The sequence below is a fragment of the Electrona antarctica genome (assembly GCF_951216825.1).
Source record: "Electrona antarctica genome assembly, chromosome: 15".
NCBI classification, from domain to species: Eukaryota; Metazoa; Chordata; class Actinopteri; order Myctophiformes; family Myctophidae; genus Electrona; species Electrona antarctica.
The window spans coordinates 33,913,528-33,941,259 of NC_136796.1; the positions used below are offsets into that span (position 1 = coordinate 33,913,528).

General features: G+C 41.4%; 3 protein-coding genes across 6 annotated transcripts; 2 read left to right on the forward strand and 1 right to left on the reverse strand.

Annotated features, from left to right (window-relative positions):
- Window positions 1–6,155: 6,155 nt before the first annotated feature.
- On the forward strand, window positions 6,156–9,613 carry LOC306938274 (uncharacterized protein). The gene is made up of 3 exons (XM_079522364.1): window positions 6,156–6,257; window positions 8,386–8,496; window positions 9,100–9,613. The coding sequence occupies exons 1-3, from the start codon at window positions 6,215–6,217 to the stop codon at window positions 9,315–9,317; spliced, it is 372 nt and encodes a 123-aa protein (XP_079378490.1). The 5' UTR covers window positions 6,156–6,214; the 3' UTR covers window positions 9,318–9,613.
- A 2,684-nt stretch (window positions 9,614–12,297) lies between these two features.
- Window positions 12,298–22,637, forward strand: clic1 (chloride intracellular channel 1). Of its 4 annotated transcripts, none has more exons than XM_079522360.1 (7): window positions 12,298–12,337; window positions 12,650–12,724; window positions 14,237–14,346; window positions 14,572–14,697; window positions 15,480–15,586; window positions 16,868–17,049; window positions 18,094–22,637. In XM_079522360.1, exons 2-7 carry the CDS (start codon window positions 12,683–12,685, stop codon window positions 18,253–18,255), a joined length of 729 nt encoding a protein of 242 aa, XP_079378486.1. In that variant the 5' UTR covers window positions 12,298–12,337; window positions 12,650–12,682; the 3' UTR covers window positions 18,256–22,637. The 4 variants fall into 4 exon arrangements, 3 of the variants coding, with proteins under 3 accessions (XP_079378486.1, XP_079378485.1, XP_079378487.1); XM_079522359.1 differs by having other exon boundaries at window positions 12,305–12,337; window positions 12,643–12,724; XM_079522361.1 differs by having other exon boundaries at window positions 12,321–12,337; window positions 12,675–12,724.
- Window positions 22,638–22,731: 94 nt separating this feature from the next.
- Window positions 22,732–26,296, reverse strand: LOC306938273 (prostate stem cell antigen-like). The gene is made up of 3 exons (XM_079522363.1): window positions 25,908–26,296; window positions 25,057–25,176; window positions 22,732–23,648 (listed from the first exon to the last, which is right to left on the reverse strand). Exons 1-3 carry the CDS (start codon window positions 25,957–25,959, stop codon window positions 23,437–23,439), a joined length of 384 nt encoding a protein of 127 aa, XP_079378489.1. The 5' UTR covers window positions 25,960–26,296; the 3' UTR covers window positions 22,732–23,436.
- Between the last annotated feature and the right edge of the window lie 1,436 nt (window positions 26,297–27,732).

A 27,732-nucleotide genomic window follows, 5' to 3' on the forward strand; every position in this document is an offset into this window, starting at 1 on the left:
TTCTGGATAGCATTGGCTGGCTCCGGGTAGAAGACAGGGTCAAAGTATAAAAAGTGCCCTTCTGGGCACAGGTCTCCACCAGGAGGATAGGAGTGTGTGTGATGTTTGGCAAAATGTTTAGGAGTAATATAAACATGCAGAGCCAGATTACTCATAGCATCTCTGAGGATAGAATTCTGGATGAGCAGGACATGTGCAGCATTTTGTACAAAACGGGCTACTCCTGAAAACTTTGGAAGGCAATCTTAGCTAATCAGTGTAGAATCTGAGAAATCCAACAGGCTCGTCTTGATCACATGACTACAGAGATCATGTGTACCGATTTGCGTGAGATTTGGATGAAATCTGTGCGACTAACATAAACAATGTGTTTTGCAGAAATTGGCCTCATGGTGGCGCTATAACCGGCAGATGTGGAGGGATGGAGGGAATTTTTTTCCCATGGCCTCTAGGGAGTGCGCATACATAAGTTGTATACAGATCGATGCAGTTTTAGGTAAAAACAGGAATTGGCCTTTTATAGCGCCACGTGAGGCTGATTTTGGGGGAAAAATAGTGGCATGTCGTCCTCGGCCTAGTGGAAATGTGTGTGTATAATTTCATGGAAATTGGACACTGTGTTTGTGATTTGTGGATTTACCATTAGGGTTTACATTACGTCATCATAGAAACAGAACACTGATCATGTGTACAAAAAAACCAGTTCTGAATTCTAACTTCCTTGTTCCCTATACTGCATTCAATGCCACTCGTAAGTTTACGAGCATCCAGACAAAAGCTTGCTTGTTTGACAACATCTTTACAAACGGCAATCTTAGCTAATCAGTGTAGAATCTGAGAAATCCAACAGGCTCGTCTTGATCACATGACTACAGAGATCATGTGTACCGATTTGCGTGAGATTTGGATGAAATCTGTGCGTCTAACATAAACAATGTGTTTTGCAGAAATCGGCCTCATGGTGGCGCTATAACCGGCAGATGTGGAGGGATGCAGGGAATTTTTTTCCCATGGCCTCTAGGGAGTGCGCATACATAAGTTGTATACAGATCGATGCAGTTTTAGGTAAAAACAGGAATTGGCCTTTTATAGCACCACGTGAGGCTGATTTTGGGGGAAAAATAGTGGCATGTCGTCCTCGGCCTAGTGGAAATGTGTGTGTATAATTTCATGGAAATTGGACACTGTGTTTGTGATTTGTGGCATTTTGTTCGAAACGGACCAATCATGTGAGTTTGGAAGCCAATATTAGCCAATCAGGATGGAAGATGGGAAATTGTGCAGATCCGTGTTGATCACATGACTATGGAGATAGTGTATACCGAATTGTGTGATGTATGGATAAAATGTGTACGAGTTATCTACAGAAATATGTTTTGCCTAAATCAGCCTCATGGTGGCGCTATAACAGGCCGTTGAGGAATATTTGGGGCAGAGGTTCGTCGTTGGCATCCAGGGAGTGTGTGTGCACAGTTTGGCATGGATCGGGCCAACGGTGCCGGAGATTAGCTGATAACGGACGGACGGAAGGACGGAAGGACGGACGGAAGGACGGAAGAACGGACGGACACACGGACGGAGTGCAAAACATACTCTCTCCCCATGCCTTCGGCCTGGTGGAGACAACAATTAAAAATTGGTCTGACATTCAAAATTGTACATGCAGCTATGCCCTCCATGCCCTCAGTGCCAATTTACTTGACTGATTACGACACCCACAGCCACAAAACTAGAGGTAGCGTAAACAATAATGATCTGGTGCTACCTCTAGTTTTGAACTTACAAAAGTTCACAAGTTCACATTCCGCAGCACTGCTATTCAGGTGTGGAATGCCCTGCCCCCTTCCCTTAAAACAAGCAAATCACTGGCCTCCTTTAAAACAGACCTAACATTTAACCTGTCAGCAGGTCAGAGGGAGAGGAGGTGAATTACTGTTTTAGATTCTTGTTCATGACTATATGTGTGTGAGTGCATGGGACCTGAATGGAAACAAGACCGCAAGGTCAATCCCTTTGGACCAAAATGACTGACTGTACATTGTGCTGTTTGCATTTTTCTTTTTGTCTAATAAAATATTCAATCAATCAATCAAAAGATCTGAGACATCCAAGGGGATTGGAGTTACAACATATTGTGCGATTGTGGTGCTGGTACGATCAAAAACGTGGTTATAAGAGCAAGTTAAGAATTGTGTTCGTAATCATCTTCTCGGTCAAATTTATAATCTTTCATTGCTGACACAGGGGAGCCTGACAGTACTTGTCACTTAAAGGGCTGTAGTAGTTCACATTCTGTATGTCTCTGTGCTTTAGTAGTCACATTGTGTGAAAGAGGACAAGTATGGCTACAAAATCCTCAAACAAACAACATTTGTGTAAGTAAGTGAATATTTTAGCCGGGACGACAATTTGTTTGGTAGGTTTCCGAGGGAGGAATTTCCGTGTCCGCCCTCTACTCAACGAGGCGACGCACTCTAAGAGTGCTCTAGGCCAAACGGCCTGCAATTGAACTGCGATTTCGGAAAAAACGCATTCAAAGGTTTTGTGAGCTTGCTAAAGTTTAAATCACGTTAAATCATGACAATGTATGCCCGAGTAATGAAGCTGCAAAGGTGAGGTGGATTTGAAGATTAAATCCCATATGAGAGGAAAAATGTATAAAGTGAAATATTATAAAGTATAATGTTTTTCCTCCCCAAAAAAACCTTTTAATCAATGATAATTCAAAAATACATGAATATTTTAAAGTTTGAATGAAGTTTCAAAGTGAAAGTATGATTAGAGTAATCAGAGCACAAAAAAGTGATCTGGGAAAAATGGGCTCATTTTCCCATAGACTCTCATTACCAGTAAGACGCCTAAGGGCGAGAAGCGTGCACGCATCCGCCTCGTTGACGGCAGACCGCTGGGCGAGCACTGGTGCTTTGGCATGGACGGTCAGATCAACATATGGAATGAATTCTGTACTGGCCATTTATGGAGCGTGTCTTGAGTGTACAGGGTTTGATGAGGTCAGATCAACATATGGAATGTCAGAACAGGTCAGCCCCATATATGGAGATCTAAGGGTGGTAGTGGGGACATTCTCTTGAGTGTTCAGGGTTTGATGAGGACCAGGCCTTAATTTTTGGGACTATTGAGAAGTTTTCGCCGGCTGCCGGGCGCGGCTGCACTAATAACTTTGGGGCAGGCCTGTCTAGAGTTTCAATGGACAGGTATCGGTCAAAAGGGAGACATCGAAGAGAAAGGATGGATGGGGAAGGATCAGCATATGGAATGTCAGACATTCTTCCATATGGGCTTTGTGACAGCAGATCGCATTTACTATGACATCAGATGTCATAGTGATGTCACGAGACCTGGGCTTTCCCATGTATGGGGATTTTGATTGATACACTGACGGGAATTGCACGTTTTCATAGTAAATGCGACCTTCGGTCGCAATAATTAATGTAAAAAGGAATGTTAAAAGTTAAAATTTGTAAAAAAAATTTTTTTAAAAGAAAACATGTTCAGCATATAGCTGAACATGTTGAAGTTTGAACAAAATTTCTAGCACAAAGTATGTGGAAGTAGTTAGATGCCGAAGAAAAGTGACAGATCTTAGAAGAATCTGCAAGCCCACAATACAAACTAAAAGAACAACATTATTGTCTCCACCAGGCCGAAGGCATGGGGAGAGAGTATGTTTTGCACTCCGTCTGTCCGTCCGTCCGTCCGTCCGTCCGTCCATCCGTCCGTCCGTGTGTCCGTGTGTGTGTGTGTCCGTCCTTCCGTCTGTGAACAGCTAATCTCCGGCACCGTTAACCCGGTCGATGCCAGATTTTGCACACACACTCCCTGGATGCCAACGATGAACCTCTGCCCCAAAATCTCCAGAATGGCCTGTTATAGCGCCACCAGGAGGCCGCTTTGTGCAAAACAGGTTTTTGGACAGTACACCTACAGATTTTGTCCAAACATCACGCAAATTGGTACACAGTCTCTCTAGAGCCATTCAACGTGTGCGCACGTGCGTGTGTGTATTACAAGTCCATGGGCTATATATAGTCCATGGTCTCGGAGTGATTTTTGTCTTTTTTTCAAATCCTCAAAAATGATGAAAAAACGGCATGCTATAGTATGCCGTCTCTCTCTCTCTCTCTCTCTCTGCGTCACTGTCTCTGTGTCACTGTCTCTGCGTCACTCTCTCTGCGTCACTGTCTCTGCGTCACTGTCCCTGCGTCACTGTCTCTGCGTCACTCTCTCTGCGTCAATCTCTCTGCGTCACTGTCTCTGACTGTCTCTGACTTTGAACTTTCAAAATCGACTTTGAAATGTTGCCCCTAAGGGCTCGTACACACTGCCCGATTTTTCCCCCGATTATGCTGTCGGGGAGCATTTTTGGCGCTCGCCGACAAAACCCCCGATCTGACGTAAAATCGGGCTTTGATCGGCGTGGTTTTGCTCGCTGTGTGTGAAAGGAGCTGCGAGAAGATCCAGCGCCGAAAAAAAGCGCTCGCCGACGCCTCCCCGACCATTTCTGAACATCTAGCACGTTTGAGTATGTTTTGCACTCCGTCCGTCCGTCCGTGTTTCCGTGTGTGTGTGTGTGTGTGTCCGTCCTTCCGTCTGTGAACAACTAATCTCTGGCACTGTTAACCCGGTCGATGCCAAATTTTGCACACACACTCCCTGGATGTCAACGATGAACCTCTGCCCCAAAATTTCCAGAACGGCCTGTTATAGCGCCACCAGGAGGCCGCTTTGTGCAAAACAAGTTTTTGGACCGTACACTTACAGATTCTGTCCAAACATCACGCAAATTGGTACACAGTCTCTCTAGAGACTGGGTCTCTCTCGAAACGGGTCTTTCAGATTTCTCAGACTCCATCCTGAATGGCTAAGATTGGCTTCCAAAGTTCGCAGGAGTGCTCAGTTTCAAACAAAATACTGCAAATCATGAACACATTGTGTGATTTCCGTGAAATTGTGCACGCACATTCCCACTAGGCCGAGGAAGAAATGCCACATGAACTCGGCCTCATGGTGGCGCTATAACTAGCTGAAAAGTGTTTTTACCTTTAACTGCACGGATCTGTGTATAACTTTGTATGCCAACTCCCTAGAGGCCAAGGAAAAACCTTTGCCTGGAGTTTTTCACATCTGCTCTTTATAGCGCCACCAGGAGGCCGACATATGTAAAACACATTTTCTAATATTACTCCTTCAGATTTTATCCAAATTTCACGCAAATCGGTACACATGCTCTCCATAGTCATGTGATCAAGACAGGTTTGTTTGATTTCTCATAATCCACCCTCATTGTATGGCTTCTAAACTTTTCAGGAGTAGCCTGCTTTGTACCCGTTTTGTACAAATCGCCACAACTACTCAGCGCAGCGTCCGATTGTGGTGAAACTGTGCATGCATATTCCCACTAGGCTTTGGAAGAAATGCCACTTGACAGTTTTCAAATCAGCCTCATGGTGGCGCTACAACAGGCCAAGCCGCATCACACACACACACACACACACACACACCCACACACACACACACACACACACACACACACACACACACACACACACACACACACACACACACACACACACACACACACACACACACACACGTTTATATTGCTCCTAAACATTTTGCCAAACATCACACACACACTCCTATCCTCCTGGTGGAGACCTGTGCCCAGAAGGGCACTTTTTCTAGTTGTATGTTCTGATTTGACTTGTATCTCTTTATGGTTACAGTATCTTACTGCTCTTTGTTCTGTAAAGCACTAACCCTGTTTGGAAAAGCAGCTATTAACCATGTGAACATTTTCACTGTAATTTATGTGGATTATTGGATTTCTTGGATAACGCTTTGCCAATATAGACGTGTGGGGGAAAAAGAGGGCATTTGTATTTGAAAGGTGATGTCTGTGTTCACAATTTTTGAATAACAAATGAACAAAAACAGAACTGTACATGATTTCCTTTAAGAGTGCATGCATTTTTGTTTATGGACTGAAAGTGGCATATCCTACTTCCTCTTAGCGGGAAGAACCTGATTTACCTCATTCTTTTCTCTCATTGCTTTGTCATTGTCATTGTCTTTTCTTTCCAGACATTCTTCAGTCTGACAGTCTTCAGCAGCCTTCAGTCAACAATTAACGTTCTTCTCACCTGAAGTACCTTTTGTACCTGCTGTCTACAAGAAGATTAATTGTGTTAACATGTGGAACGCAGTGATTATCGTGGGAGCTTTCATAGCAGCTGGTAAGTAACCTATAAATAGCCATGTTTCTTTTATACAAAAAAATGTTTGTTTGTTAGTAGAGATACGCTTATTTATACAGGTCATGTCATAAACATATATGGCAACAAACCACAATTATGCTATATTTATTTATTTCGGATTAAAAATCCAAAATTAGGTCTTTCACCTTTTTCACACAAACTGGGAAAGCAGCACTATGTAACTTTTTTTTAATGAATAAAATTATTTTTTGTCCAATCTGTATGGTAGAGATTTACACCCAAATGACTAAATCTAAGTTTTATGCAAATCAGATTTCCCAAAGTTAACTAACTAATCAACATAGTCATAATACAGTGCAGTCTGTGAGGCCTACAATGCGGAAGCGAGTTCCCTTCACCAGATTCCCTGTTTTTTCCCCATAGGGGTTTTAATTTATAAGTCTAATGTTCTACAACATCAATTACAGCCATTATCTCAATCATTTTTAAGCTGTGGTTATACAATATTTGTATTTCTCTGTGGTTCAACAATATTTTGATTTGTGACAATTATCTTGTTGAACAATACTTGTTATTATATTTATCTAAAACCATTTGTAAAAGATTCCATTGAAACTCTGTGGAGGGAACCATGGATGTCAGAACCCTGGCAGGAGTAACTTCCGGGTTGGCCTACAAAAATATCACTAAGAAACAGTTATACTTGAAAATAATTATGTCACACGGTTATCAAATCCTAGACCTAGGACCTAGAGGCTCATAAACAAAGTCCAGGGAATGGGACAAACAAAGAGAATGACAACTGGTTCTACTAATAGCCTCCCATGATTAAATCTCGTGAGGCCTCCTACAGAATGACTGCAGCACACTGGCAGAATAACATTCCTATAAACCAATGAAGCACAATATCAGATCCAATGTACAGTAGAGTCATTATCATGAAGTATGTAATATTGTATAAGGCGTTCTTGCAGTGGGCTGCACTGAATTTTCAAAATGACATACTAAATGATGTCAGATCATACATGAACACATGATCCAAACATAAAGATACTATACAAATCCGTTTGGAGATCTGTGTTGCATGTCCTTTAATTCCTCTATCTGCCACCCCTAAGTTTCCTGTCTCTACTGTCCTTTCTAAAAAAGAAAATGAAAATGACAAACAAGGCCCAGGCGGTGGCGTAACCGTCTGGGCACCCGACTGGTAATCCAGTCGCAGTGTGCCGCGGGTTCGACTCCCGAGCCCGTCACGGCCTTTACTGCATGTCTTCCCCCTTCTCTCTCCCGTTTCCTGTCAGCCTACTGTCTGTCCCTTCAAAAAAAAAAAAAAAAAAAAGCGTAAGCCGCAAAAAAATATCTTAAAAAAAGAAAAGAAATGACAAACAATATTAACAAACAAGGGACTAAATTAATTTCGCTCCTATGCCACCAAAATGTGGAATGCCCTACCAACAGTCATTAAGACATGTGAATCCCTTGACTCCTTCAAAACCACTCTCAAAGGGCACATACGGACAGCTGCAATTCGAGTCCCCCCCACCCGCTTCTCCCCTCACTGTATAGGCCTATATGTTTTTTCCCTTTTTAACTCTGTTTATGATGATTTCCTTGTTTTTTTGTTATATAGAAGTCTATATTTGTACATCTCTAAATGTTATTGTAAAAAAGTGTAATGCTTTATGGTGCCGTCCACAGTTAACAGTTTTTGTATTGAGTTGTGCTTGAAATGTACCTCACGTCAGCCGTCAGCTGTGGCCATCTTGCTTCGTTTACTTGGCAACCCAAGTTCATTGTTACATCAAAACTGTAAACAATATATCTAATACTATAGGAGCTATCAGACAAAACAAAGTTGTTGCAGGCCCCAAACTGACACACAAGAGGCAGGCTGGCTACAAAATGTGAACATGCACATACGATGATACGAATGAAAATTGTACAAAAACAGATATCACGTCCCTACAGCAATATTCTTAAATTAGTAGGCTACTACATTAGCAAGAAAAAAACCTGCTCATACCTGCTTTATGTCTGATAACAGGAATGTGAAGTGCAAGTTCAGTTAGTGCCACTGATTATGTGTGTGTACCTGTGAAACACGCTGCTGGGTGAGTTATGGACCTGATGTCCTTGCATTCCACAGCCCAGTGTCTGACCTGCAAGCAGTGTTCCGTCGGTGTGTTTGGGAATTGCCTGTTTCCATCAGAGACTGTGTGTGACAACTCTACTCTTAACTGCTACTCTGGAGAAGCACGTGAGTTTCTTCACTGTATATATGTTGACAAAAACGTTTTTCAACCTATAGGCCTACCTTGATTACCTTTATATAATTGGTCCTCACTAATGTTCATGATAAAATGCCACAATGTTTTTTCTACTCTGTCTGTGTCTTCAAAGGAAGGCTGTGGGCAGTTCAGAAACCTGTCCACCAGTGACATCATCGATGGGGAATCCAAGTTAATAGAAATTGCAGGCTTTCTATTCCTGAAAAGCTGCAATGTGATAATGGAAGCCATCGTTCTCAAAAAGCGAAATATATATATACATTTCTTAATCTTGTTTAAAAAATATCTGCCTAACGATGATGCCACTGCGGTGGACGGGTTTCTGAACTGCCCACAGCCCTCCCATGAGACACAGACTGAGTAGAAACAAATGGTGGTATTTTACACATTAGTCAGGACCAATTATATGAAGATAAGTTGAAAAGTGTTCCTTTTTTACGGCAAGATAAGACAAGTTAAGAAAGGATCACAAATCTTTAAGCATTGTTTGAGCTGTGAATGATCTTTCAGGTTGCCCATGCAGTTTTCCAAACCAATTACATCTTCTTCTACCATATACTCAACCTTCCCAGAATTCAATGCCACCGATGTCCTCTCCCTGCACAGCCGTGGGTGTCTGGACTCAGACCTGTGTGGCAAGACGCTGACGGGCTCTCTGCTGGGGGCAGGATTCACCAGCAGCTTTGAGTGCTGCCAGACAGACCTCTGCAATGGAGCCATGTCTGTTCAGTTCTTCTCACTGACCACCACCACAGCCCTCTGCATCATTGCCATGCTGCTTTCTGTATAGAGGCAACGGCCCTTGCAGTTCAACCTGTACAGTATATTTCTATTGTACACCAAAACATATCTTTTAAATAGCCTGTACCTGCAACAATCTGGTATTTCTTGCATGTATAATGCACTTCCTTAAGTTCCTTGTAGTATAGTGATTATGTATGCATCACTATTTTATTTGTGTAGTGTAGCCTATATAGTGCATGAGGCCACATTATATGATATGGCCTTTGCCTATTTGCATGCATCAGTCACTCAATACATCTGTGGTAGGCTACTTGGTTGAATTGATATACTTATGTGCAAGTATTGATCAACAGCAAATTATAGGCTACGCTACAGTGATCCTTGTTATAATGCTACTAAAATTAACAGGCTGCATTCCCTTTTTAAATCACTTAATAAATATTTGCATCACCCATTCTTTGTATTTCTGCTTTTCGCCAAATTCAATAAATAGGCTTACTGGTGTTATAATAGTTCCCGGGATTCCAAAGGGGGAAAAATCCTGCAGAACTGATAACTGAATAGTAGCCTATATTTACATCATTGTTATCTTTCTGCGTCAGATGCTCAAGCATAACCCTCTCGGCCTACATATTAGCAACCACAGCCTGCGTGCGTGTGGCATTAGAAGTGGTTTACATGATTCAACCCCTTTAACAAACGTAATCTCCCTTTTGTGTAACACAAAACTAAATAAATCTAAAATGACAACAAAACCGCGGTCTAAAGAATACATTTGATGGGCGTGTAAAAAGCATGCGTTGTATAGGCTACCAACACAAAGAAGAGGGTATGGTCGGTGCTGGTGCACGATGAATAGGCTACCCATGGCTCCTTTTACATCAAGGGTCATCCAGGCCATATTGTCTCCACAGTCCACACGCAATTATTAGACAGCTTTGTCTCACTATTGCTTTACAGCATCTGACCCAATGGAATGGATGTATTGAAGGGACCTGACCTTCCAGTCTAGTATGCCATCTAGTGGCTGAGGATGAGAATGACATCATACTGATAACTGTCATGACAGAAAGAGAGCCATTATTACATGTGTTACAATGTTAGCAACCCTGATGTTCAAGTCTGGACACACACACACACACACACACACACACACACACACACACACACACACACACACACACACACAGTCACACACACACACACACACACACACACACACACACACACACACACACACACACACACACACACACACCGTATCACGGTGTGACCACCGAAACGATGGTTAGAAAATACAGAGAGATGTGTTGGGCTGAGCGGTGAGTGGCTTTGTCACCCGTCTACATATTCTTATTGTCTTATTACTGTATGGTTCCCAAAGTGGGATCCAGGGACGCCTAGGGGTCCTTGAGGGAGTTCCAGGGGGTCCCCAGCTAAATGATAGTTTGGAACCAAATGGACCCTTATGGGTCTGAGAGTGTACCCGTTAGTGTACCCGTTAGGGTCCATTTGGTTCCATTTGTACACTTTCAGAGTTAAATTAACATTGATTTTACAATATAAATTGGGGGTCCCAGAGATAGAAATGGCATTAAATGGGGGTCCGTAGACTAATGCATGTCAAACTGAGGGTCCTTGAAATTAAACGGGTTGATAATCACTGCTACAGCCGTAAAAATCTTATCTTATGGGGGTTCCTGGCATATCTTGTCAAATGGGACGAGAAGCGACCTCAGGCGAGGTCGTGTGCACACATCCGCCTGGGTGACGGCAGACCGCTGGGCGAGCACTGGTGCTTTGGCATGTCAGATCAACATATGGAATTAATTCTGTACTGGCCATATATGGAGCGTGTCTTGAGTGTACAGGGTTTGACGAGGTCAGATCAACATATGGAATGTCAGAAGAGGTCAGCTCCATATATGGAGATCTAAGTGTGGCAGTGGGGGCAGTGTCTTGAGTGTACAGGGTTTGATGATGGTCCAGGTAGGGCCGGGCCTTAATTTTCGAGCCTGTTGAGAACTCTAGTTTTTTCCGGCTGCCGGGCACGGCTGCACTAATAACTTTGCGGACAGTTTGAATGAACAGGTATCAGTCAAAAGGAAGACATCGAAGACGAAGGACGGCTGGGGTAGGATCAATAGGAATGTCAGAACAGGTCAGCTCCAAATATGGAGATCTAAGGGTTTGAGGTCAGATGTAGAGTTGCTGGCCGGCTCCATATATGCAGATCTAGGTGATGATCCAGTCTTCTCCATGTATGGCTATCCAGGGTTTGATCAGTGTTGTGATCTTCATATATGGAGACGGCCATATATGGAGGCTGGAGCGTCACGAATTTCTTATAATAGGCTATTTTATTTTCCGTATGGGCAACTTGGGCAAGATTTGTATTGTATACAAACATCATGGAGCTGGAGGGAACTTCAGGGAAGACAAGACGACTAGAACCTAGGCTAGGGGAGGAGAAAGGGACGGTAGTCGCAGACGTTCACAATGCTATTGGCTAGTTGGTTGTCAGGGTGACTGTGACAACAGAGTTGAACAGACGATTTTCGAGATCGTTGAACTTGAAGATGTGACTGTTAGGCTTAGACACCATGGGCTACGCTACAATACATACATCCAATTGCCTATAGGGAATATTATATTATAATATTGGCCGATTTGTTGAGTGAACTTCTGAGTGAATGGGTTTAGACAAAACAGTTGTGTTTTTAAACCACAGAGTAGTTAAAACCAGAGGGTTATTAAAACCAATAATTGCCCTGGGCAGAGCCTTAGATATAGACCACCGCTGAAATGCCCTTGAACAAGGCATCAACCACTACGATGAAATGTGTTCTATGAGCAGGGCCTGGCTGGAAACAAGTTCTTGAGCTTAGCCCAGATACCCTGGGTAAATATAGATTTCATTTCATTTCATTTCAGACATGGCTCTGGCCCTGGGTAACCAACTGGCCAATCACAGTGCGACGGAGCGTCCCTCTGGGCTATGGGCTCTAGGCTGCACCGAGGGAAAATCGGCTACAGACGTCAACTGCAACTTCCAGGACTTTCAAGGTATCGGATACATTACGCTACTATTTGGATTACACTGATTAAAAAGGGCTTTAGGTCCAGGGTTTTTGCTTAAATGTTTATGACGCCTTTTAGATTATTGCTTTTTGCCAGCCGGTTTGTTCATTCTATTATTCTATAGGCTACTTTACTTTGTGACATTGAAAGATTGATGCTGCAATTTCTGCGCTACGGGCTCAGAGATGTGTTGAATAAGGCTCTTATAGTTTTCAATTGCAATTGCATTGTTTGATCATTATCTACGAAGTGCCTACCGCTATTTTGACATCACTGGTTATTTGTTATAGCCTATAGCTGTCTGGACGGTTTCGTGCATCAGCAGATACAATGAGTGACGTGAATCAGCCAAGAGTTGAACTTTTTGTGAAGGTAAGCCATTACAGTGACACATCATTGTGGTGTCACTCACAGTCACTGGTGCATTTATTGTAATGTAAACTATGTTCAACTCATTCGACTGTAATCACATTTACACGCAGGTAAAATCCATTATCACTGCTTCAGTGCTTGACGACTCTTAAACTGATAACTTATCTGGGTAGTAGTCAGATTGGCTTTATTTGAGGACATTTTGTCACATTGACAGATTGATTCAGACTTAATCAGGCGGTCACACTCATTAATATTCTCATTATTTAATATAGTCATCATATTAGCTCACTGCCGGTCACTATTGCTTACTCATGGGGTTTATAAACAAAAGTAAGCCTAATCTGATTAAACTTAAATCTATATTTAGTAACCTGGCCTCGCATGGTAGGGGCGTTGTCTTGGCAGGAAACATTTTAAAACAACCAACATGGCATTTTTATGTATTTTCCCCTAGCTCTCTGCTCGCTCAAGTTTCCATAATGATTCTTCTGTGAACATGTGGGTCGAACTGAACCACCCCTTTCTAGTTTTTCTTCATGTGAAAGATGCCGTTGTAACTTCTCCAAATGCTGATTTCCGGTCGGCTTTTGCTAGCCATATCATGGGCATGATGGGCCATATGTGGCATATGTGCAAAGGCATAATGCAAGATCTCCAGTACAATATTTTTGCTGGATGGCAAAATGATGTATTTAGGCCCTTGGTTGAAATAAAGGGAAATATAGCTTATTCTATACTAAAGTCGAATAAAGAGCTGAGAGAAGAAAGTGTATGATTTGACAAAATGACAAAGACATATAGAAATACAGCAGTTCCTGGATGTAGGTGTAGGAATATTGAGTTCTATAAACTTCAGTCAAGTGCTGCTGAGATATGTTACTGTACACTTGGCTGGATGCATTATGGCCACTTATGGTTGTGTTTTAGATGCAGGGTAGTTGGTGGTTGGGATGAGGTAATATTTATGACATAATGTTAACCCGCTCATTCATGAATTTGCTTAATGACTTTTGGTAACCGTGTAACTTTCCACTCTGTACTTTCACTTGTATTTTCTATATAGATGTGCTCATATAGGGTACATATATATTCTTTTTTACTTTGTACTCATTCTTATATTTGCATAAAGCCAAGGCCATATGCAGGTCACCGCACTAAAACCGTGCCCACATTTGGAGTAATATTTCATAGATAGCCTGCAGTCCGAGCTCCACTTTCGAGCCACACCGTTCTCACGTGGATTCCACATGATTAAAATATTTCATGAAAGTTGAGGTTCAGACCACTATGTGGTCCTCACATTTACATCGCACCACCGAAGTTGTGTTGTCTATCGTCGACGCAATTAAAAGTCGACCAAGGCAATTTTAATATAGCATACCACAAAGTTACGCTTGGCATATAATCACATTTTGAGGTGAAAATCTACACGGACCACAGCGCTACACTCTAACAAGAAACTAACAAGCCCTGTACATTCTCTCACTTCCTCTCACTGTTCTGCTCCAGGCAGGAAGTGATGGCCAGAGTATTGGTAACTGTCCCTTCTCCCAGCGCCTCTTCATGGTTCTGTGGCTGAAGGGAGTGACCTTTGACGTTACCACGGTGGACATGAAGAGGTGTGTGTACCATATGCTGCCCATGCTCATTGCTCTTTGTCATAGATGTGTTGTGTCGGACGTTGTTCATTGTAAAATGTTTAACAATCTCTCTCACTCTCTCTCTCTCTCTCTCTCTCTCTCTCTCTCTCCTCTCTCTCTCTCTCTCTCTCCTCTCTCTCTCTCTCTCTCTCTCTCTCTCTCTCTCTCTCTCTCTCTCTCTCCTCTCTTTCTCTCTCCCTGCAGGAAGCCAGACATTCTGAAGGACTTGGCTCCTGGAGCTCAGCCTCCCTTCCTAATCTACGGGTCGGAGGTGAAGACTGACACCAATAAAATAGAGGAGTTCTTGGAGGACAATCTCTGCCCCCCAAAGTAATCCATCCATCCCGCCTGTCGGGTCGAAACCTTGTATTTCCAACTTTCTATGTTTGTTTGTTTTGTTTATGAGGGGCGCTAGCCCCTCCTACATCCAGCTTTTAGTTACCGTCCACAAACTTTGTCTTAAACAAACATTAAATTCCCATTGACAATGAATGGAGAATTTTACATCAAATACGCATAGTGTCTATTTTACGGCATGATGATAAGCGCCCCTCACTTCACACGGGTGTGAATTTTGTCCTATGTCCAGCTTTTGGTGTGTGTAACCCAACATTAAATGCCATTGACAATGAATGGACAATTTGGAGTGTTTGTGTAAACACAAACATTGCGTAACACAAACATTGAAGATGAGATGTACGACGATAAGAGCTCTCCTCACTTCACACAGGTGTGATTTCTATAGTAAATTAACATGTCAAAGTGTCACACAAAAGTAGCGAAAATAGCAGGTCTGTTTGGGTTTGATAAATATTTAACCAATGAAAAGTATTAACAAGAGCTTGTGACTAAATACTACAGTAACTACATTAGACATACAGAACACACGGTTTCCACCCGACAGCGACGTTATGTTCATTCTTTCTGCATTCACCTTCAAGACAAATTCTACGTACTTGTATTACCTTTTACACTCTTGTTGCTCTGAGTTAGTTTTACAAGCTATCATTATGTCACTTTGGCATTCACAGTGGCTTCTGTCTGTCAAGTAACAATGTGATGTTATAGCATAATTACAACATATGTATTTGTGTTACTTGTCTACTGTTCAGGTACCCCCGCCTGGCTGCACGCAACCCTGAGTCAAACACAGCCGGCGTGGATGTGTTCTCCAAGTTCTCAGCTTATGTAAAGAACTCAAATCCCCAGACGAACGACAGTGAGTCAGACCTAATCACGTCACACACATCTGCTGATATATGGTGTCTTTTAGCATTTATATCATGAGCGGAGAGAAAATAGATTGATAGATAGGTACAGTAGGTATGTAGGTAGATAGAATGCAAATAGGGTTATTTTATTCTTATTTTCTAGTCTGATTAACAACACATACCCTGGGGCGCCTGCTGGCCAAGTGGTCCAGGCGCATGCCACATATAGGCTTTGGCCTGACAGCGTGTCACATGTTCGAGTCCTGTTCATGACGACCACTGCAGCATGTCTCTCCCTCTTTCCTGTCAGTCTTCACTTGTATCTATCAATAAAGGCAAAAAACCCACACCCTCAAATTTGCATTATTTGATTAAATAATCAATATTTATTTTATGATGTAAATCCATTAGTTTGATGAACCCCCTACAACATATCTTACTTGTAAACAAGGCAGGTGTCCCTCTGTGCATCGCTGACAGAGTTAGTGTTAATGACATCATGGCCTCAGCTGCTGGCCCAGTGCAATCAGGTCACCTGCTGTCCTGTGGGATTATCTTCAACTGTCTTTAATGTTCTGCTAAAAACAATTGAGCCAATGACCAATGTTATAGTTGTACAACAATTATTTTAGTAATAAGAGTAAACCATTCCCTCGGCTACGCAAAGCTAACCCTTGGTGCAGTGGTTCCCAAAGTGGGGTCTGGGGACCCACAGGGGTCCTTGAGGGAGTTCCAGGGGGTCCCCAGCTAAATGATAGTTTGGAACCAAATGGACCCTTATGGGTCTGTAATAAATGTAGCCTACAAGTGTGTACAAATGGTACAAATGGTACACTCTCAGAGTTAAATTAACATTGATTTTACAATATAAATTGGGGGTCCCAGAGATATAAATGCTATTAAATGGGGGTCCGTAGCCTAATGCAGGTCAAACTGGGGGTGCTTGAAATGAAAATGTTTGAGAATCACTGCTAGAACCATAATACAAATCTTCTCTTATGGGGGACCCTGGCATATCTTTTCAAATAGGGGTCCGCAGGCTAATAAATATCGATTTAGGGGTCCTTGACATGAAAACGTTTGGGAACCACTGCCTTATTGTGTGTGTGTGTGTGTGTGTGTGTGTGTGTGTGTGTGTGTGTGTGTGTGTGTGTGTGTGTGTGTGTGTGTGTGTGTGTGTGTGTGTGTGTGTGTGTGTGTGTGTGTGTGTGTGTGCGCGTGCGTGTGCGTGCGTGCGTGCGTGCGTGCGTGCGTGCCTGCGTGCGTGTCTGTGTATGACCCATGTTCAGATCTAGAGAAAGGCCTGTTGAAGGCCTTAAAGAAGCTAGACGACTACCTGGGCACTCCACTTCCTGACGAGATCGACCAGAATAGTGCTGACGAAGTCACTTCTTCGTCCCGCCCCTTCCTCGACGGCCAGGCGCTTACACTTGCTGACTGTAACTTACTTCCTAAGCTCCATATTGTCAAGGTAACCTCTACCCCCCTGCCCCCCCCTGTACAGCAAATACAGTTAGATCCTATCAACCATATCCTACAATGATTTTGACATAGTTTATTTAATTATTTCACATCTGTATCCTTTTGTGCCTTTTTTATTACCGGTATGTTTGTGTTTTTTATATTTTTATGTGGTTCTTATATAATAATGCTTTTGAGAACCGCTTTGTAAAGGTGGCCTTACACTAGCCGATTTTTTTCAATCTGAAATCTGATAGCACCACACACTACAGGATAATCGGAGCGGGGCAGAGCAAATATCAAACATTCTTGATGTTGATCGGGCCGATCGCGCTTTGAGCGGTCGGGCACCCCCCGAGCGTAAAAAATGCCTGATTATCGGCTAGTGTAAGGCCACCTTACCAGTGTTTTAAAAAAGTGCTATACAAGTCAAGTTCATAAAAAAAAATCCTACCCATAGGCTACAGAAAGAATATATAGATTTCAGTTGTGCTTCAAAGATAAAATAAAAATCATCAATTTGACTGACTCCGGCATCCTCGCTCTCCTTTTTCTTCTGTCCTCTCTCTATCCCTTGGTCTTCCTCTCCCTCCTTCCCTCTATGCCTCTCTTCTTTCTGTCCGTGTCTTCAGTGTTGATATTGTCGACTAATACTATGACGAAATATGTTCGCCGACTACGTTTTTTCACTGACGAAAACAAAATGGAAACTGAATGAAAACTAAGCTAAGATGACTAAAACTAAGACTAAATATAATGGCAATTTCGCCAACAAATAAAAACTAGACAAAAATGTTAGGAAGGGACTAGTGGACAAGAGATCCGGTATAAGTAAAAGACACAAGTCATATTACATGTGTTTGCATGCTGAAAATAGCATATCTACAAGCTCACAACGCGTCATTGTGAGCTTGAAGATCGGCTATTTTCAGCAAGTGTAAAATCAGCCATTGCGACGGCATCAAACTAAAATGTGACTAAAACTAAGTCAAGAGACTACAACTAAAACTAAAATCAAAATGTGCTGTCAAAATCAACACTGCATGTCTTCCAGGTGGTGTGTCTGAAGTACCGTGACTTCAGCATCCCTCGTCCTCTGTCCAACCTGTGGAGGTACCTGGATGCAGCGTACGCCAGAGAGGAGTTTTCCTCCACCTGTCCTGTGGACGACGAGATGCACTTCGCCTACTCCTCCGTAGCTAGAGCTCTGAAGTAAAAAACAAACAACGAAAAACAAGAAAACAATACTGTATGCTTAACACATATGCTTCAAAATACAAATAGGGGCAGAAGTTATGTTCAAAATTTTATAAAAATGTATTTTACAAATATTTTAGACTGTTGAGCATCCGCACGCACATGCACGCACACACGCACGCACACACATGCACGCACACACATGCACACACACACACACACACACACACACACCAAACACACACTTAAAATGATGGCCTTGCTTGTGTACAGAACCAGTCACACACACACATATATATTTTAAAATATATTTCACTTTGTGTTTCCAAATAATTGGGCCAAACATATATGAGAATATACCGTATTTTGGCCATTCAAAATAAGTTCCCTGCGAAATCATATTTTTATGGCCTTTTTGTATAGTTTGGAACATATGAGATATTTGTGTCTTTTCTGTATGGGTAAAGCATTTCTTTTTCTGATTCCTTGTGCACTCTGAGAAACACAACTATCACCTTTGTAATTTTATAACATTCAACAACCTCCTCCATCTCCGACTCCTACACCTGATGTACCACCAGTACCTCACCTTCACACTAAGTTCGGGTGCAAAAGTTAATCGAACTAACAAATGTACAAAAAAATCTAAAAGTTAATAACATAATTCATTAATAATAGATGCATATTTTGGGCACGTCATATAGAAAAAATATGTATCTGTTATTAACTAACTAACTAATAGTGAGAATAGCCGATGTACAAGCTCACAATGCATCACGATGTGACGCGATCACTATGTGCACATTTTACACAACAAAAGTGTAAAATATGGCTTTCGATTTAAGAAGTTGATATATAATAATTCAAATAAGAAAATGTTAAAATGACATTGATTCAGAGAAAGAAAATAATTGATAATTGCAGCCCTACAATATCGGTTTGAATTGATTGATGAGTCAAGCCAGTCTCAACATTAGATATAAAGTATTTTGGAGAGTAAGCTATTTGGTGTGATAATCAGATTTAGTATTATAAATAGATCACTAGATCGACACATAATAAAGTTACAACACTGTTATAATAAATGTTACGATTTGAAATGTATTGTACAGTAAGTGTTAGGTCTTCGCTGGCCTGTTTAAAAGACGGAAGTCACAGTTCGTAGCCAGGATGCAAAAATACCTTATTTTAAAGGGCGCAAACCTATGTTTTGAGTTGTAGTCTTCGTCTAGGTTTCGTTGCCCCACCAGGACATGCCTTCGTGAGAGGAAGTTAGGCTATTCAGTAAGATCCTACATTTAATTTAGAACCGATTCGATTTCTGTCATGCATAGTTTTCTGTAATCCGCAAAGTTTGATTATTCATTTCTGTCATTCAAACAACTCTCAATTATAGTTGTTTGAATGATTCACTTGAACTTAAATTACAGTTCCACATAAACGCAAAATAAACAATCAGACTTCACGCACCGTCCGTAAAACAGCCAACTCACTAAGAACAGTTTGCTTTTAAACCAGGCATACAGCATGGATGGGCCCGTGCTGGGCTCAGACAGATCGCACTCGGACTTGGGGCTGAGCGTGGTTTTTGGGGCCTGATCTAGAAACATGACTCCCCCGTCCCCCGCTCTACAGCCAAGTCATGTTTTGAGGCGTGGCTCTAATAGTACATGTACTGTATGTATGTTACAGTAGTTCTAACACTTCTACGAGTACAATACCTTCAAAGTGTGCATTTAAACATTTTAACAGTAACAACTTGTTCTGTTTTAAAGGATTCATGGAGGGGAAAGTAAAGGTTGTGACACCACCTATAGACCAGTGCCTGCAATAGGGAGGGGCTTGAGAATATTATAGAGGCAGGAAACGATTTCAATAGACCTCCACTTCCTCTTTCTGTTCTGCAACAGCAGCCCTGTGAAGGATTAATTGGCCTGCTGGGTTTATTTTTGATCCACTGGGAGCTTTTATTGCCAGTGAATCATTTACTTTGCCAATATAATACAATATAAAGGATGTTTAGTTAGTTGAGACTATAGTTAACTTGTTGCTTGTGATGAAGACTTGTTTCTGTTGTACCGTGCCTCTTCCAGTTTGCCCAAGGCAACAAGGCTTGTTTTGTCACATGTTTCCTTTTGGCAGACATCATAAATATGCAGGGAGTGTTTGAATCGACAGTGTTCTAATAGAAAGCAAGATTGTATGATTGGTTATTAAACGGACTGGTCTATTTGGTATTTTGCAAGTGAAATAACTGTCTGCCATAATCAGGGTCTTGACTCTTTCATTGCTGCTTCCTGTCCAGTAGATTTTTTTAGACGTTAAAGTCCTATGGTTAAAGTAGGCCATCTGTCCTCAAAGAGACTTGAATCATATAGTCCGTCTGGGAAGTACTGGAAAAATGTTGTCAGTCCAGCTGCAGTTACAGCATTGTTCAAACTGCAAGCACTGTTTCTTTGAAGCACTGTTTCTTTGATGTATTTAATAGGCTATTAGTTACAACTTACCAAGACATTATATATAGGTAGAACAAAGCATTTTAATAGTGAGCTTTATTATATTAGCTCTCATGACGGTCTGTGTTTTGAAATGTCTTTCATATTGGGGTAAAGCTATTTACAACATTTAAACCTAAGTGCAATTTAAGACAATCGAGAAGGACAATCTGGTATTTATCATGTTGTGTTCATTGTATTAGACATCTGATGGGAGAGTTGGAAGTTATTTTTCTAGTTTTATTCAAATTACTGTATGGGGCAAAATTCCAGCACAGTTGGTTTATTTTTACTTGACTGAAAACTATTGTTTCTGTAAATTATGATTATGAAGTTTTATCGGTGTAACTTTTCCAGGGCCCATGGCCACAGTAGTACTACTACAACATAAAAGGGACCAAGTCTGTATAATTTCAATGAGGTATTTCAGTTCAGTTTGTTTTGTTAAAACTCACAAGAACTGTTCTTATTTCACTTATTTCAGGGGCATTTTAACGAACTTGTTACATTCCTTATATTTTTATTTACGCAAATGAAATTAATTTCAATGTTTCTTACTGTGTTGTTTAGGTTCACATCACTTTACTTTGTGTCTAGATGCCTATCATTCTTGTCATGATCTGTTCCCTCCCTGCCCTCTGTTCACCACCCTCCTCCTGTGCGCCTCCCTGTCTATGCACACTTGCACAGCTCCCTGCCCATAGATACCTAGATGCGTCATTCGCTGCTGCAATTAATTGGAGCGACCTGTATGCACGTGAGGGCGTAAGTGTTCCGGACATGAGCGTCATAGTGTCCAGTCACGTGACTCACGTACCTTCCTTTCGTTACTTTACTCTATGGCACCAACGCGGAAGCTTGCCCTCACTTGAGATACAGACGCTCCACAGCCGAAGGAGGCGTCTACGTTTCTATGTCTATGTCCCTACCCCTGTGCACCTTCCTGTCTGCAGCTGCCTTCCCCTGTGCGCCTCCCCGCTCTTTGTGTGTCTCCCTGCCCATGTGCAGGACAGGTCCCTGCTCCTGTGCAGCTCACAGCCTGTGTGTGTCTCCCTGCCCATGTGCAGGACAGGTCCCTGCTCCTGTGCAGCTCACAGCCTGTGTGTGTCTCCCTGCCCATGTGCAGGACAGGTCCCTGCTCCTGTGCAGCTCACAGCCTGTGTGTGTCTCCCTGCCCATGTGCAGGACAGGTCCCTGCTCCTGTGCAGCTCACAGCCTGTGTGTGTCTCCCTGCCCATGTGCAGGACAGGTCCCTGCTCCTGTGCAGCTCACAGCCTGTGTGCAGCTTAGACTTCAGTCCAGTCTATAGCCTCAGGTAGTTGCACTTAAAGGACATTAACTAAAGGCTCCTGTGGATGTTGAACCAATTGGTTAATATAATTGCCAAGAGACAAACAAAGTAACAAGTATTTCATGCCTTTTGTATGTTTTAACACACACTTGTAAAAACATAAACTTCTTGTTAACTTACAATAAAAATGTAATAAAAACCACAATGGTCAGGCGTGTTTTCCTAAGTACCTATAACCATCTGTGACAGGGCTCAGTAGCAGGACAGATGAGCAGGATTTTGGACCAAAGATCTCTTTAATTTCCTATGATTATATAGATAGACTATCCTTCTTGCCAACTGCCATCAGAGTATACAATAACTTTCCCCCCAAATGCTTATGGTCTGTGGTCCTTGGTCTTGTTGTGATTATGTCCACTTGTGTCTGATGTGTTTCTGTCTGTCCGTTTGATTACTGTTTATTTCACATTATGCTGCTGTAATGTATTAATGTCCCTGCAGGGATAATAAAGTACATCTCATCTCATTACAGAAACTGCATGCCGCGCCTCAGATTTAAACTTAGCAAAACACAGAAATCAGATGATACTGGGAAGTAAAGAGTAGATGGAACACTGTTTGACACAGACTCTTACCTGAATGTGTGTGGGAACTGGGGATGGCTGATGTGTAGTCAAATCTAGTTCATTAATTTGACTCAGACTCAGGCCAGGTGTGACTTATCATTTTATTTTGTTTTACTTTTAGCTATAAGGTAACATTGACATGTACTGTATGTACTTCCTGGCCATGACCCTTAGCTATTAAATAAAAGAAGAAAAAAACGTTTTAAAAGTTTAAAAAAGTTCAAAAAAGGTGTATCAATATAGACAAACTTTGTATTGTTTCCGTTGTTTGTAGTGTATGATTACAGTTACAGGAGTGCTAGCTACTGGCTGTTTGCTTTGCAGATGGTAAAGGCTGATTTCACATTCTAATCTGATATAAGGCTAATTTATAGTTTGACCCTTTTCAAAGAACACTTTTCAAAGAACACATGCAATGAAGTCAACATTAAACCTTACTGATGTATTCTAGGAGATGTGCAATACAAAACATTATAATAAAAATCCTTTTGTTGTAGACATATTCTATTATATTTCTGGAACTATTGTGGTATTTCTTATTGTGGTAGCTAGGTAAACTAGGCCTACATGAGAAGAAAAAGAATCCAGAGAGAAACAAAATCTTTAAACTATCACTGGGGATTTTGCGGTGGAAATAATTGAATACAAGACATGTGCAAGTCCTCTCCCCACAACACAGACTTGTACTGTTTAAAATATGAAAAAAAGTCTTAAAGAAACAAAATCCAATACATGTGTCAACTGTTACTAATTATGGAGCCGGTGAACATTCCTTCAGCCCCATCAGATCAGACCAGTAAGAGATACAGGACAGGCAGCAGGCAGACTACCGCTGCTCTCCAGCTGGGGGCGATGGCGCTCCCGCCCCCGTTGCATAGGTCGGTGTCACAGCAGATGTTGGTGTAGTTGAAGCTGAGGCCTGCAGCCTGCTTCATTCCACTGACACCGCACTGGGCAGGGATGGCACAGCTCTTCTCATATAGGGTCAGCTGCAGCGTGCCTACAGGCAGTGGTGGGAAAAGTACTCACATGTTTTTTGCATACGTAAAAGGATCAATACTGCAATGTAGAAACACTGTATGTAGTGTAGGCCTTACTAGTGTACACTGTCAAGTATACAGGTCTGAATGCCCGATAATCTTGGGTATCTTGAGTAAATGTACAAAAGTATCGACATCAATATATACTTAAAGGTCAAAAGTCAAAGTAGGTTACTCCATATGCAGAATTTCGTGATTTACAAGTTAAAATATTTTGAAAATAGCAGCATCTAGTCAAAGTCTAAATAGTTTAAATTAGGAATAACAATTAAAATCTACAAAGTAACTAGTAAAAAATACAATATTTGTCTTTGCGATGTAGTGGAGTAGAAATTAAAATATAGAAAATTGAAAATACTCCGGTAGTACAAATACCTGAAACAGTACTTGAGTACATGTACTTAGTATCTAAAAGGACTTTATTGTAGAAAAAGAATCACACCCGTGTGACGTGAGGGGCGCTCTTATCATCATACAGTACATCATGTCATTCTGGCCAATCACAATATGCGTCCTCACTTTTCCGTCTTCAAAGTTTGTGTTTACACAAACCCGGAAAGCCATGGGCATAGGAGGGCTAGCGCCCTCAAAAAGTTACAAATGCCAGACATGTTTCGGCCAACTGGTCCTTATCAGGACAAAAGACTGAGAAACAAATAGACTGATTATATACAATGGTGTCAGTTCATGTGAGACATGCAAATGAACAATCAGTCAATGAACACATCCCAAAACACATATTCTGAATGTCATACAATAGACTGATAGGAACATGAGCATAACACAGGAACAGTTATTCAAGCAACACATTAGAGACGAGCGTGAGTATGTGACTGGATGGCATGACAAGATCATTTAAAACCAATGCCGAAATCACAAGTTGAGCAAATTAGAAATACAGAAAAAAAAATACACGGTTTTCCTATGATTTAATTACACTCACTCCCCTTGCAGGGTTAAACGAGGACATGTGCTTCCTTTTAGGGTGTTTTGTATTTGTCTGTTCTTTGGCTTAAGTAAGAACTTCTCACATTGATTTGTATTAGGATTACATTCCTTGTCATTTGTTTTTCTGTATTGCTTCACTTATATGTGATCTCTGTATTGGTTTAATAGACCTAATCTCTTGTCGTGTCAGTCACAAACTCTCTAAATGTGTTTGTTTGATGTTTGTTACTTTACTTACTTTTCTCTTGTTATTTTCAAAGTAAAGTTAGTAGTTAAAGTGTAGTAGTGTCATGTATAAAAAGACAGTATGTACGTATTATCAGGTCAATGTGTGACACAACAGAAAACAATGACAGCTCTTTCTCTCTCACACACATAAACTCTCACGCGCAGAAACAGACACTCCAATCTGGACCTTACCTCGCGTTCCCACCGCAGTACTTTCAAGGCAACGCTGGCCAGCTGGACATTCCATGGGAAACTTTAGACAATCCATAGGAGAAATTGCAGGAAATAGACAAGTATAACAGCGCAGACAAGCTGAGGAAACAGTAAACAATAACATGAGAACAGAACTTAGTATTGAGAACCAATTAGACTGCTCTAAACTGACTCTACATGAGACAGTAAACTTTTGATTTTGACTTTTGACTTTTGATTTTGATAGACTATTAACAGTTAAACAGCCTTCACTGCAGTATTGTTCCTTATTTAAAAATAAAAATCCCATGGAAAATAGACAAGATACATGGAAGCAAAAGAATGTCTGTAAATCAGTCCATAATATATTTTGTTATAATTCTCAGGTTCATAATCCAACACGTACTGTAGCTCAAATCACCTCAGACCTCCAAAGGCCTGTACGTCTCAATCTCAGTATAGGCTTCAGAGGGTCTAAAATATGGAACCTTTACATACCTTTACATCTATGGCAATTGCCTTCTCATCAATTCAAGAAGGTTCCAGTATATTGTCCTTTTTTCTCTCTCTGTCCCTGTATTATATCTGTATTCTAATGTTTTAGATCTACATGTTCAATGTGATGAAGTTTTTTTTAACTATGAATGTATAAACATGCCTGGAGAATGCCACTTCCCAAGCCCCTGGAGGGTTTTTAGGCTTTCTCCTTCACATTTTGATTGACCTTGTGTATCATTTTCTAAATATTTTTTTATGTGAAAATAAACAAAAACAAACAAACAGGGTTTAACTGACTTTGAAACTTGCTAGCTGTGAACAAATCAAATCACTTAATTTCACATTTCACCTACCTGCCAATGGGAGACAGCACAAAAAAGCAACGAGAAGTTGTGAGCGAAACATAATGCTCTGAAAAAAAACTCCCCAAGTTGAACTTTCCCAACCTCCGTCTCAGATACAGAAGTCGTCTGCAGGTCCAGTGTCGATGTGCTGATTTAATGCGTGTCCCACTTCCAAATTGAGTTTTCTCTTTCCCCTGCCTCTTTGAAATCCACTTTTGCAATCTCTCCCCTTCTAAACTCTCTCTGTATCTGTCCTTGGTTCTTAATCTCGGTCTTTGTCACTTGGTCTTTGGCCTGAGTCCTTGTCCTTGCCTGGCTGTATTTTGTATTGATGTTTATAATACAATGTGTATTGTCAGGGCCCTTATTTTACCTCCTACAATTTTCTCTGTGTTCGTTGTCAGTATATCCACTGGCTGCTTTAGTCAAGCGTCAGTACATGTCATGGTCACATTTCTGAAACAATGTCTCCTCCCTGACATTTAATTTCATTTGCGGAGTAACTGTTTATAACTGACAATTTATTATAGAGGGCAGACCGACAAAGTAAAAAATAAGCTAGGTGTGTCTGTTCTAAAAAATGACAATAAAATATAATTGATCGATGATGTGATCCGAGATGGGTTGATTCTACCTTTAACATTTTGAGACATTTATGATGTACAAAGGTAAACATTACCACAAGTAAGCCAGATGTGTTTGTATTGTAGTACTGGACTATTTAAAGACTAGTGTAGTAGTATATAAAGTTGTTGTTCAGCTAATTATGTTTACTACAGACTACAGACTACAGTCAGCCAACTTGATCATTACAGTTGGAAGAATTATGGAGCCTACAAGGGAAACAGAGAAGATGTTCATGTGCAACCGTGCTGAACAACTTGAGTAACCTCACATAAGACACACTTATTTAAAATAGCACACGACTTGTTTCTCTGAATAGTTTAGGGCAGGGGATCCCAAACATGTCCCTGCCAAGGACCCCGGGCCCCAAGTAGCCATAGCCTCTCATATAGCCCTCACATTGCAAAATGCCTTTTGTTTACTGATAGAAGCTGAAACAACGTTATTCTTATTGTATCTATCTCTGTCTAGTCTGCCTTTTTGTGGTTGTTGTCTTTTTATTTTTAGCCTGTTTTTGGAATGTATGGTATAATATGTGGGTTTCTTTTGTAGATGTTCTTCTCTCTCTCTCACTCGCTCTCTCTCTCTTGTTAGTGAAATGAAAAAAATGTACGTGTCTGTGGGTACCACTGTGTGGGAGGTTGAGAGAGAGAGACAGGGAGAGAGACAGAGCAATGTAGAGATACCGGGAAAAGACAGACAGAATACAGTAGATGAAAAACGAGAAATAAAGAGAAAAATGGAGAGAAGTGATAAAACAAATAGTCAAAACTCCAAGTGTCGGCATGGTAGAGAGAAGAGAAACCAAGTCAGCAAGTTAGACAGAGAGACAGAGACAGAGAGATGTCCAGCTGTGGGAGAGAGCAGGTATAAGTGAATTATCTATTAGGATCTAATAGAAGACGTGCAGGCCTAAGGCAGGGCAGTCTGCTGACAGCAGTCTTGTGACCAAGTGTTGAAGCGTCAGACTGAATACGTTGTTTACTAACACGGCTCAATGCCCAACCGGACAACACCCATGGTAAAATCCTCAGTGTCCATTTAACTCTGAAATGGACTCAGATAGGCCTATGAGGGCATATTTACTTGTCATGTCATTGTTTTGATTGACCTGGGTTTAATGTGTGTATCTAATGTTCCTTTTAATAAAGGTAAGGGATGGGTGGTGCAGGGCGGTAAAGTTCCTGCCCACCACCGTGGGAACCAGGGT

Bases quoted from the DNA above. Each gene is read 5' to 3' on its own strand.
- LOC306938273 (XM_079522363.1), bottom strand. From the start codon at position 25,959: ATGTTTCGCTCACAACTTCTCGTTGCTTTTTTGTGCTGTCTCCCATTG. The intron at 25,177-25,907 runs GTAGGTGAAATG...CTGTTTCCTCAG, and splicing joins GTGCTGTCTCCCATTGGCAG to CTTGTCTGCGCTGTTATACT. The intron at 23,649-25,056 runs GTAAGGTCCAGA...CACTGCCTGTAG, and splicing joins TACTGCGGTGGGAACGCGAG to GCACGCTGCAGCTGACCCTA.
- LOC306938274 (XM_079522364.1), top strand. From the start codon at position 6,215: ATGTGGAACGCAGTGATTATCGTGGGAGCTTTCATAGCAGCTG. The intron at 6,258-8,385 runs GTAAGTAACCTA...TGCATTCCACAG, and splicing joins GGGAGCTTTCATAGCAGCTG to CCCAGTGTCTGACCTGCAAG. The intron at 8,497-9,099 runs GTGAGTTTCTTC...CAACCTTCCCAG, and splicing joins CTGCTACTCTGGAGAAGCAC to AATTCAATGCCACCGATGTC.
- clic1 (XM_079522360.1), top strand. From the start codon at position 12,683: ATGAGTGACGTGAATCAGCCAAGAGTTGAACTTTTTGTGAAG. The intron at 12,725-14,236 runs GTAAGCCATTAC...GTTCTGCTCCAG, and splicing joins GAGTTGAACTTTTTGTGAAG to GCAGGAAGTGATGGCCAGAG. The intron at 15,587-16,867 runs GTGAGTCAGACC...ACCCATGTTCAG, and splicing joins AAATCCCCAGACGAACGACA to ATCTAGAGAAAGGCCTGTTG.